Consider the following 13,095-nt stretch of genomic DNA (forward strand, 5'->3'; position numbering starts at 1 on the left):
AAATGATAATGTCTTGATCTATGACAAAGAGAAACGTATGTGATTTATTACAAAGATGTTTAATTTTCATTTCATTACATTATATTCTGTGAACATTTATATCTAGTCTTTAATTAAACATGATTTATTCAAATTGAGGTCTGTTTCCGTTTAGATTGCTTGCAGTGTTAATCACAGAGCAAATAGCCTTCACCGCTAAAAGAACTCCTGCATTATACTAATATATAAATGCTTCCATGCAATTTGCATATGTTATCTGAGTCTCCCTGATATTAGATATGTACCTATACAGAAAGGTCTTACTTTTTTGCCTACTGTATTAAAATACGTAACCCCTTTAATGTAACATTTGTATTTTTACAAATAATAGATTTAAGGTAGTTTTTTAGCTTAAAAAATTAAAAAATGGACCAATAATAAAAGGTCACTCTGTATCAAAAATTGGGTATGGAGAGGGGTGCCTAGGTTTCTCACTCAGTTAAGCATCCAACTTCACTTAGGTCATGATCCCATGATTTGTGGTCTCCAGCCCCACATCGGGCTCTGTGCTGACAGCTCAGAGCCTGGAGCCTGCTTCAGATTCTGTGTCTCCCTCTCTCTCTGCTCCTCCCCTGCTTGCACTCTGTCTCTCTCTCTCAAAAATAAATAAACATTAAAAAAAATTTTTTTTAAACGGTGTATGGTTTTTCACTTCAGCAAATGCAGTTACAGTTTATTCCGCGTAATGTTAACCTCTGGATAAAAGTGTAACCATTGTTTATTTCAGAGTCCGATATTCTTAATTATAATTTTCTTTGTTGATGGTTGTAAATCTGGCCTGATGATCAAATAGCTAGAAGGTTCAAACGTTGATGTGTCTCCATTCGATTCACCTTTCACATGTATTAAGTATTTTTTATTGTTTAAATACTTGGAAGAAGTAAGGAAGCCAAGAACAATAGTGCCTGCATATCCTTACAGGCATATAAAATGATTCTTCGTAGTTCTCAACGTCATTGACTATGAAAACTTTCTTCTATTAACATCTTAAAGCAGCAAGAGATGGGTTTGATTTTACTCATGATGGATAGTTCAACATTAAAATGACAAAATGCTTAGTGCCTCTTACCTGAGAATTAAAATAGAGGTGTACCTATTAGCATGAAATCCTGTGTGGGTCTCTCTACTCTGCTTGCCTTCATTCATTTCTGAATTCCATCCCAAATTTGGCTTCACTAGGTCTATCTGAAGTACAAGGGTACAGAGGATACCCTCCCACCCAGCTCCAAGTCTTTAGTGCCAAAAGATGAAGGCCATTTCTCTCTACTGGCACTCACAGTTCATCATAATCTGTCCCCTGTCTACATCTTCAGATTTAGGGCCCCAGCATCCGCCTTTGCACTCTATGCTCCAGACAGGCTGGCTACTCATGTTCCTGAATACACCATCATACCATGAACATTTCTCTTCAAAGTTGTGACTCATTCTGGTTTCCTTTTTGGAAATACATTCCCATCCCCTTTCTGTCTTTAATCTTAATTAAACCTTTCCTTCAAGATCAAATTATATTTCCCTTATGTGGTCTTCAGACATCAATACTCAGTTTCTTCCCTGTAAGTAAATAAAAGAATAACTTGTTATATCTGACTTTATAAAATAAGGCAATTCATTCTCCAACATGAAGATTTAATTTCTTATTAGCCATTGACATATTCTCATCTTTAAAAAAAAATGTAGTCAATATGATGCAAGGAGAGACATAGTAGGCATGTTCCCGAGTAGCCAGATGCTGCAATTGCCTTACATTGAGCTAACAATAAAATAAATACCACAGTGATTTCTGTGCTTCTTTCACAATGTAATGAAAATGTTTTTCATGTTAGTCTAATATAAATCAAGACTGTGAAATTTTCAGTAAGACTATAAAAAAGCTAAATATTCCATCAGATAAGGAATAAATGGCAACCTCCCCCCTTCCTCTCCTCCCCGCTTTCTCCCTTCCTGTCTTTCCTCCCTTCCTCCTTTCTTCCCCTCCTCCCTCCCCCTCTTCTCTCCTTCCTTCCTTTCCTCCTCTGGAGAGTTTATTTTCAAATATTAGGGAGGTTGTTATATTTTATGGCACACAACAATTTTTGAAGATTATCAGATTCTGATTTTATCCTATTATTTGATGTCATAAACTACTCATATTATCTAGATTCTTTGAACACAGTTAAGAATTGTCTCCACTCTCAAACTTTGACAGTTAACCAGAAACCAAAAAGGATGTCTTTTTCAGAGAAAGTCATCACCTGCCTAAGGAATTTTAGGCCTAACTTTACAGTAAACTTAAAATGAGAGCATAACCAACACTGATACTAAAAGGAGACATTGTTTAGAAAAAAGAAGTTAAAAAGAAAAGGCAAAATAGAGGTTTTCTGGTATGTTGTTCTTGTTCAGTCTTGAGAGGGTAATTTATGATCATATTGCTTTAAGCACTGTAGAAACCCAGATCCTAAAAATAAATACATTTTGGTACATTGTAGTGTATCAAAAGATACATTACACATCTGAAACAATTTGCTTGAATTGTCTGGGCCACTATTTCTAATCCTTTCTTAGAAATTTTATCAAGAAACATTTTGGGGGTACCAGTGGTCTCCCAGATAATGTGTGGCATTCACAGAGATACAACGAACAGTGCAGGACAGGGTCTACATCTGTAGAGCTGGCAGTTTGACTAGGTGAGAGGGTGAAAGGCACATAAATAGACAATTCCTAGGCAACCCCACTCAGGTCTGTAAGGAGCTGTGGGAACAAGGGCAGAGAAGGAGTTCATCAGGAGTAGATGATAGAAAGAGAAAGCAATGGGGAGTGGTTGCATGTTCTCCAACTACTTTCCAATTCCCACAGAACCTAGCCTGGTGCCGTGCTTAGAGGGAATGATGTGTAAGTTATCACTGATAGATATTTGACTGAATTATTTCTTGTTTCATTTAAAATCATATTCATTGTATCTATTGTCCAAAATTAGCATGGAAATTAGTATAATTTGCTGAATGTTTTATATTTCATGATTTTGCATCAGGTATAATAATGGTATGCCAAAGGTATAAGTCCCTTTAGTCATCCTAATTTTAGAAACCCCTGAATGAGATTAGGAAGAGATCATCATTTACATTTATTATACTTTGCTTAATGTAACGAGCTTTAGCTATTAACTCTAATTTGCTTCTCATCGCATTCATCAAAGGCGAACTATTTAGAAACTAAAACATCTCTGTCAGTTAGAATTTTAATGAATTAAGATGAAATGAGACAGTGTTAATTGGCAGTTGTTGCTGCAGGGAAGGTTTCTAGATCTTGTAAGTGATACCAATTCATCTCTCTATCAGGGTTAATTTGCTCCATTTAATTCTAAGGATACACTGAATATTTCCCCAAACTATTCATATTTATTTTCAGGATTGGAGAATGGTCTGGTTCTGTTGGCCTTTCGTTGGGATTATCAATTTCATTTGAACTTGATTATTAATCAGTTGTTGATTTTGAGCACTGTTTCTATTATTGACTCAACACATAGACACACACTCACAAACACACAAAAGTAATAACATTACTTAGATTTTGTTTTATCTGAAAGGCCTAAATCCTTCCAATAATTAATCGTTTTTTTCCACCAATAATTCTCATTTTCTCTTTTCCTCAGACATAAATGAATGTGAAGCAGAGCCATGCAAAAATGGTGGAATATGTACAGACCTTGTTGCTAACTATTCCTGTGAGTGCCCAGGTGAATTCATGGGAAGAAATTGTCAATACAGTAAGTATGCATATATGTATACATTTTCCTTGTTGTTTGCATAGCCTCCATTTATTATGGAATTTGGGTCAAAATCAGTATCATTTGCTTCCAGAGTTCCTAACTTATTGAAATGGCACATTTTGTATTTGTTATTGTTAATGTTGCTAATATACGCATCTTCCCCAGGATCGGTCTCAGTGCATGCTAGGCATAGAACTTGACACTTTGTGGTCCAAAAGGAAGGCAACAGTTCTGCAGAGATCCAAGTGCATCTCTTTTATGAATCCCATTTTGGCTTTTGAGTATGTGTATGACCTGAATTTCCACCAGAGTGGTCACTTCAGACAGTAAATTTACTTCAGACAGTCAATTCGGGGTGCTCTAACCTGATAGCCTCTATCACAAATAAAAGGAGGATTTGTGTTGAGCTGGCATACACATTAGTAAGAATTTTACATACTGGTTATTTGCCTTTTTGGAAGCCTAAGAGAGTAGGGTCTTGTGATGATGGATCAAATGATAGGGCAGTGATTTTCTTGAAGTGTTTACAAAGAAGCACAAAGTGGCCCTTTTTCCGCCAAAGAAACAGAAACTAGGAAAGGGTGGTAACAAGATAATAGTCATTGTGATTAAACCAGAATCAGACACAAATACCTGCTAATGAGAACAATAATGATATCACTTAATCATTGTTGGACCCTTACAGAAACTCCATAGTGCTACTGCTTTGATGTATATTATACTGTTAGAGTATCACATTATACAAATCAGAAGGCAGATGGAGATGAGAATTCAGAGGCAGAAACTGAGACACATAGGGATGTGGTTTGCCCAGGCTCTCGCAGATAGTGACGAAAACAGGACTAGAAGGAATGTAGAATTTTGGCTTGGGATTCCTAGTTCAGTGTCTTTTCCTCTAAATCAAGATATCTCTTCAGACAGAGTTGAAAGAAATAAACATGAAAACACACTACACCTTCCATCTCTTTTACACATGAACATACACACACATACACCCACACACACACACACACACACACACACACACACTCATACACTCCTTCCTTTTTAGTTAGAGTAGCAATTTTACATGTCATTTTTCCTCTCTTCTCTTTGACAAGGATACTTTATAAAATAAAACAGGGAGAATTATTGAAGAACTTATTTGAGTTATGTATATAAACAAAATGATGATCTATGAATACTCATAATCCTTGTCCTGAAAAAGTTGATTAAATGATGAAATTCTGAATATAAACGAAATACATTTGGGCAAAATTTTTCTAAGCTTAAAAATAATTGGGGAAGATGGCAATTGTGAATCAACACAGGAACCTTCAGCCATCAAAGAGTGGAAGGAAAGGACAGCCTGAGCAAGCAGGTTGGTCATACAACTAAATAGAGTAGTGGCCACCCAGTCAACTAATCTAGCTACCTTCTATAAAGCATTTAACTGACCACTCTGTAAGTTAACTTAATTCAGATTCAATTGGTCCTTGGCCTGGCCAGATTCAGCTCCTGTATCCTTTTTTCTTTTGGTTCATGAGACTTACAGGTGGCTGCCAAATTAGCACTGGAAGTTGTACTAAAAAGCGCCACCCCCCCCACCACCATGTATCTGTAAATGAACACTTCACTACTTTGACGAAGAGCAAAAAGCTAATGTCAATGCCTATTTGATTTTCATGCAGCAAAAACAGAGAGTTGGTGCTGTAATGAAGCACCTTCCAGACAGTACTAGAACATTGGGAGAGCTTAAAACAATGCCTGGCTAAGAACATGTCCAGGCAGAATAAGACCTCCTCTGACACATAGAAGGCCTGGCCAGGGGGGCAAATAGGGAGATGGGACCTTCAATTTTCCTAAAAGGAGAACCATATAGGGGACATGTCATGGGAACAATGCCCAGCAATGAGTGTCTCTCTGAGGTAGTCATGCACCAGCTTTATGACTGACCTGAAGAAGAAGTGATAACTGAATTTGCAGGCACCCTGGGAGAAAAGCCCTAGGTCTTGAAGGTGTGTGTGTGTGTGTGTGTGTGTGTGTGTGTGTGTTTATGCCCTTGCCCTCCTGTGCTAGTCAAGGAGCAATTGGACAGTCTGTTGCCCATAGATTGAAACTGGGAGACCTGGATGTGAACTAGATGTTGTAACTGATGACTAAAGCCTATTTTGAACTAGATGACTGAAGCCTATTTTATCCCTCCATCATAGATTTTACTGAGGTCAACACATCTAAAAATACCCTTGAAAAGAAAGAAACTTGATTGATGATGGAAAGACATTTTGAAATAGACTTTGAACTTAATTGCCACCAGTTTGTTATCTAGTGTCTTCCAATCAGTGTTTGCTATTATGTTTAATAAAAGTCTTTGTTTTCTTTGATTTAGTTTTATATCTATATAGTATTTTTAAAATTTTTTAATGTTTATTTATTTTTGAGGGAGAGACAGAGAGACAGAGCACAAGTGGGGCATGGTGGGGAGGGCAGAGAGAGAAACACAGAATCCAAAGACTTCAGGCTCTAAGCTATCAGCACAGAGCCCAATGCAGAGCTCGAACTCACGAGCTCCGAGATCATGGCCTAAGCCAAAGTCAGATGCTCAAATGAATGAGCCACCCATGTGCCCCTATATAATCTTTATATTTAAACTCAGGCTTCTCTTTGAACACAAATGCAGTAGTGATTTTCTAACCTATCATATGCTCTGACATTCTACATTTCCTCTATTCATCTCTGTGCCCTAACAAAAAAGATAAAAAAGAGTCACTTAGGATACACTCTAAAACATGTTCTTACTGGGTTGCCTGGATGGCTGTCTGTTAAGTGTCTGGCTCTTGATTTCAGTTCAGGTCATGCTCTCACAGCTCATGAATTTGAGCCCCACATCGGGCTCTTCACTGACAGCATAGAGCCTGCTTGGGATTCTTCCTCTCCCTCTCTCTCTGCCCCTCCCCCTCTCACACACACACACTCTCTCTCTCAAAATAAATAAGTAAACTTAAAAAATAAATAAAATATTTTCTTATTGGTGTATGTGTTTTTATTGTATTGTTTTGCAAGCGTTTAGAATAAAAATAAAGATTGTTAATCTCCCTACTGTTTAGGTTTATAGGAATATGGCTCTGCTTTTTAGTGTGGCTTCTTAGAATTTTTAGAAAATCCAGAGTAAAAAGGTGCATTCTTCCCCAAAGATGATGTAGTACTACACATTGAGAACGTACTATATTCACTCACTACAGGGCACACAGAAACACCTGCAGGTTCCAGGCAGTGCCAGCCCTAAGATGATCGAGGTTAGGAAATTGGGAATTGACAGTACAGAGATTATAATCAATGTTCCCAACTTCCACTCTGGAATAAGATTTATAAACTTTCTTATGAGCCTTCTGTCATGTACCTCAGGGGTACCATTGGGTCGGCTTATGCCTACAGTTATGGCAGAGAAGCCATTTGTTTCTGCAGATATTTCAGGAGGAAGAGGAAAGGGGGAATGATGGAGACTAACTGCTGGGTGGGACAGAGGACACAGTATTGAAATGCTGGCATGCTTATATTCAAATCCAACCCCCCTTCACTCTCCTCTTGGGTATCTGCACTCATATTACTTCACTCCTTCCACTACTTTCTTATATCTACTGATGGATTAATTAAGTTCTGCTATATTTTAAGATGAAATCATTCTCAATACCCTCCCAAATAATAAGTAATGAAAGATATTGCAGAAGAACAGAAATGACTAAAAAAATCTGTACAAAAATAGTAAACTATAAACACAATAAACTGGGGATATATTTACAATAAACATGAAAGGAAAATATTTCTTATCCTTAGTTTGTGATGTCTTTCAAGTCACTAAAATTAAACACAACAGAAGGAAAAAAATCCATCAAAACCATGCACAGAACTTCCCCACAAAGGAAATAAGTAACTTGATATTTATCATATTATAGTTGAGTCGTGTCTGCATCTTTATTCTTCAGTATATTTTGAATTTATAAGGCTTATGATACCTTTGTGATCTGAAAAGAATAATTATGTTTAAATGACTGTTTAATGAGAGAGCACTACATAAGGGAACAAAAACCTGGACTTACCATGCATTCTGCTGCTTCTTCATCTCACCCCATTTCTCTACCCCCTCTCATTTCACAAATGGAAATATAAATAAATGGAAACATGAGATGGAAACAGATGAAATGGTAAAGAGGGGCAGAAGCTAGCTGACAGACTTTAGAAAGAGTATGGAAAAGAAAAAGGAGAAGGGAAAGAGGTGAATCTGAATCCATGCTGAGCATCCCAGGAAACGCCCGCACACACACTGTCTCTGTCTCTTTCTCTCTCTCCCTCCTTCCAGGAGGAATTTGTTGTTACTTATGGGAAGAGAATTGTAAGGCAAGGGAAGTGACAGAAAAATAATTTTTCAAAGATGTAAAAGGTTCCCACTAGACCATTTTGCTAGGGAGAGGTCCTTCCTTCCTTCTGCATGTGCTTCTTAACATTGTCTGTTCTTAACTCCACTGCCAGAGGTAACCTGTTAAAGCAAAAGTCAACGTGCATCACCTAGCAGCTCAAAATCTTCCACCAACTTCTCATCTCACACAGAGAAAAAATTACAGTCTCCCTGTTTTCTGAGGTCAATAGGCCCTGTCTATATCTCTGCCCTATTTGCTCACCTCTGTGACCACATCTCGTGGGACTCTCACTTTTTCATGTGCTCTTCCAGCCCCACTGGCCTCCTAGCTGTTCCAGGCACACACCTGGCACATCCCTGCCCCACAGCATTTCCTTTCCCATCTCCCCTTTTCTGTAATATTCTGTTATGATGTTATGAATACCCCATACTTCCTTTGGGTCTTGGCATAAAGACATCCTCTCAGTGAGGCTTTTCTCAGTCTCTCTACCTCCCTATCTCAACACACCAAAACACACCCACCCCTTTCCCTCTTACAGTTTTTCTCCTTAGCATTGATCATTAACATATCATATTTGTACTTTTATATATTGTTTATTGAAAATTCTTCCAGTGGAGTATATCCTCCACAAGGGAGAAATTGTTCTGTTATAATCACAGTTGCCAAAGAGTACTAGCAAACAGTAAGCGCTCAATAGACATTTGCTGAATGAATGAATGAACCTTGCATTCTGAGTTCTTTAAGTATAGGAATAGTATCTGATTTTTCATTGCCCTCAACTACCATAACTACCAAGTTATTTTTTTGTCTACTTCTCATTTTTGGAACAGTATTCTAAAGCTGTTTTTGCCAGTGTAATGAAATATAATTTGGTATATTAATTGGTACTCAGTAAATGATACTACAAGTTGAATTGTTTTCCTTTGATTTGATAAAATCTTTTATAACTCTATTTTGCAGTAGGATTATGCAAATGGCTTTTAAAAAAGACAAGTAAACAGGCACTCTGTTCCTCTATGTAGACCATTCTGCTTGCAGACATCTTGATAATTTTATCTTAGATTACTTATTTATTTCTTATCCATTTCTAATATCAGTAAACATTTATTAGTGCTGTGATCTAACTACTACCAGTAGTAATGCTTGAAAATGTAAAAGTGGTAATTTTGGATGTAATTATTTAAATGGTGTTGACAGACTGATCTCAGTGTCTGTGTACTTATCATCAAAAAGATTTGCTTTTCTCAGATCTTAACCTTCCTCTGCCTTTCCTTCAGTTTTACTCACCCTTCAATATTAGGAAATTTATTAAGACTACCTTTGCTAGTGGAATTCACTGAAATAGTTTGAATATTAGTGATATACTACATTTTTAAAACCAAAATATATTTTTAAATTTTCAGTTAAACAGTTAAACCAAAATGTTTAAGACACTACTTTAATAAACATTATTTAAAATCTATGTGAATTCTTTACTATAATGTATGTCTTTAATTAATATGGCTACTAGGTGTTTTTACATGAAAGTAATGTTTATATCTAATCCTATCTATGATGACATGATGCCCAAATATGTAGTAATAATTATTATGCAAATCAATCACCTATTAAACATTTTCAATTAGTTTAGTATTTCAAATACTGATAACAAAAGTTTTAATACTGGACAAAAATCTGCCTAAAATTTTTCCAATAATTATTTGCAAATTATATTTATAGGTAGGCTAAGGCAATAATACTTTTGATTTAAATATTTCAGCTTAGATTTCCAGATACTGTTCAATTTATTACTTAATTTGGCAGATCTCAGTTGTTTTTAGTTTTATTTTTCATTTATTTATTGCAGGGAATTTAATTTTGATTATCTTTAATTTTAATTGAAGTTGCATTTGAATGATATGTGAAAATCATGTAGATATGCTCATACTATTTATTACAGTATGACAGGCAATTCTTCTAATTATAAAGTCCTAATTTATATCCCCTTATTGTTCCTAATGATACAAGCTCAAATGTTCAGCCATTTTCTTACACAGCTTGGAAGGAAATGATCATGAACGGGCAAGAGAAACGTATTCTTATAAGAACAGATATGCTTTACTGTGTACATTTAACACAATGGGATGTTTATACTAAAGTGAGCACAATGCAAAGTGATAGCACTTTAGTTAACTAATCTAAAAATAACCAGGATTATTTTCATTGATTGGACTATGTGGCCCACAATAGCCATATACAGTTCCCTGCTGGGTGTTTAAATGTGACATGATTAAATTTCAGAAATGGCACTCAAATTCATTTTCATCACTGATACTATTTCTGGAAATTAAGATAGTTACCAAGGGATCTCTTATAATGCAACATCCCCAAACTATTATGCCAGAAAGTATTAGGACTTGGATGGTTTCAGAGAGTTTTATTAAAAATGAATGCTAAAATCTTTGACTGACGATAAAGGGATGTTTCTAAATATCATGGTCATCCAGTTTTTTTTTTAATTACATATAATAATCTAGATAATTCTATAGCTTTACTTTAAGAATTCTACCTATAAAGTAATAAGGGCAAGAGATGATGATACATGTGAATATATTTTAAAAAACTGTGAACTGACATTTCTATGTCTTCATTTCTTTGTAACTCTTTTTAAGCCTTCATTACAGATGAGCTAGTATGTACAAATACACAACCATGTACTATATAAATGTACATGTGTATCTTTCTTTTGATGGCAGTGCTTCCAAGTACTTATATAAGTCCAGGCTTACGTGGTGAAAATTGCCAAAACGTTTCATAAATAATTAAATTATGTGATATTTATTTTTCTATCCTCAACACTTCATTATTGCTTTTGTAAATAACTAAACACTCTGCTATAATCTTAATATTTTATCACCAACTAATGATCATATGCTCATGGTTTTAATTGAGACTTTTAACATACTGTGTGCTAAGACTGTCTTAAGTACTTTAAATGTTATTTTATTTAACCCTCTTAACACTCTTTGTGGTGGGTTCTGTTTATCACTGCCTCCATTTTACAGAGAAAACAGAGCGTACTGAGTGAATAGTTTGTGTAAGTTCTCATGTTCACATGGCTAGTGAACTGCACAGCCTGGCCTTACCCCCAAGCGTGGCAGCTACAGAGCCTGCATTCCTAAGCATGATTGATCCTGCTCCTTACAGGATGAAAGGAACACTGTTCGTTACAGTTTACACTTTAAGAACATTTGCACTTGAGGAGTGGCCTTGGGGAGTATCCGAAGAGTAAGAGGAAAGAGTACAGGTTTTGCATTCAGATACAACTGGGGCATCAACTCTGCTTTTCCTCTTTATAATTAAATGTCTGGATAAGTTAGTTGCCCTTTCTGGGCCTCAGATTCTGCATCTTTAAATGAAGTTAATAATACCATTTGGTTTATATTAATGGATAGATTAAAATTAATAGCATATGGGGAGCCTGGGTGGTTCAGTTGGTTGAGCATTCGACTTTGGCTCCGGTCATGATCTCACAGTTTGTGAGTTCAAGTCCCACGTCAGGATCTTTGCTGACAGCTCAGAGCCTGGAGCCTGCTTCAGATTCTATGTCTCCCTCTCTCTCTGCCCCTAACCCACTCACATTCTGTCTCTGTCTCTCTCAAAAATAAATAAACATTAAAAAAAATTAAATTAATAGCATATATAGAGTACCTAGTAAAATTGTAGGTCAGCAAATGTAAATAAACAAATAATTGCATTAATAAATAAAATGTCACAAGGGTATTTGAGTTATTTGAAAAGCCCATGCCAGTGATCCCATCTTTTTTCTTTTTTTTAATAATTTTGTGCAATTTGGAATTTTTTTATATACTCACACAACTAACCTATCTTTAGTTACTAACTGTATGTATTTGAGAACAACTTTTGCAAAAGTCAGCTATAATGTCTTGCATGCCATGCATTAGTAGTACATAAATTTAGGAAATCCTGTGGCATTAATATAATTTTTAACAAATATTGTTAATTCAGCCAAACCTAAGATAGGTGTTGCTTTGATTTTTGAAAAAAATGACATCATCACATACTTTTTACCCACAAACATCTAATTTCATTTCTTAATCTATATTTTTTGTTTGCAGTTATTGTAAGCTATCACTGCTATTTGATCAAGTATTTTAGTGAATGGTTAGAAGACAGTGGTGGGATGAAAACTTCCAGTATTTTCTTGCCTTACATAGATGATCAAATAGATGTTATACCATATAACACTAAATTCCTATTCTGCTATATCCAGGTATGACATAGATCCAAAAGCAAAATATAAATAAATTCTGATATAAACTAAAGAATTTTAAAAATAAGAGGTACCTATAGGGAAAATTAGAATTAATGCACAACTAATTTTAATAAGAAAATTGCAGAGTCCAGCATTATAATATAGTACATCTATTCATTTAGCCATGTGATCAACTAAACTGGCCACAAATATTTATTGATTTTTTTTTCTCTTAACATAACTTTGTACAAGGTATGGAAAACATATATGAATGAATTAATTCATCCACCAAATTACATCCAACAGTAGCCACCCTCTAGAGCTGGAAAAATGGTATTAAAATAAATTCAGTTCCTACTTTCATGGACTATACAGATTAGTAGCAGAAAAAACAACAATTATATAATATCTAAATATAAAGCATGATGAGTGCTATGATTGAAAAGTAAAGGAAGCTATGACAGAGGTGCCTGTTCTGTTTTGGGGGTTTAAGGAAATGACATTTAATCTGAGACCAGAAGAATGTATAGTAGGTACCAAATGGAGGGTGAATTCATAAGAAAGATAATGTGCACAAGGATAAATAAACCCTTTGTCCATTAGAACCTTAATTTTTAGTGAATTATTTCAATTGCTGTGTGATCATGTGATGAGATTTGTAG

General features: G+C 35.5%; 1 protein-coding gene across 2 annotated transcripts in view; it reads left to right on the forward strand.

Moving 5' to 3' along the window:
* Positions 1-13,095, forward strand: part of EDIL3 (EGF like and discoidin domains 3) — a 427,380-nt gene that overhangs the window by 228,842 nt on the left and 185,443 nt on the right. For both annotated transcript variants that reach the window (XM_086697330.1, XM_086697323.1), the window contains one exon: positions 3,668-3,781. In XM_086697330.1, coding sequence (XP_086553456.1) covers positions 3,668-3,781 — 114 coding nt within the window. The remainder of the gene's footprint in view (positions 1-3,667; positions 3,782-13,095) is intronic.

The sequence above is a fragment of the Puma concolor genome, chromosome A1 (genome assembly GCF_028749965.1).
Source record: "Puma concolor isolate L17-30 chromosome A1, mPumCon1.1.hap2, whole genome shotgun sequence".
Lineage (NCBI taxonomy): Eukaryota > Metazoa > Chordata > Mammalia > Carnivora > Felidae > Puma > Puma concolor.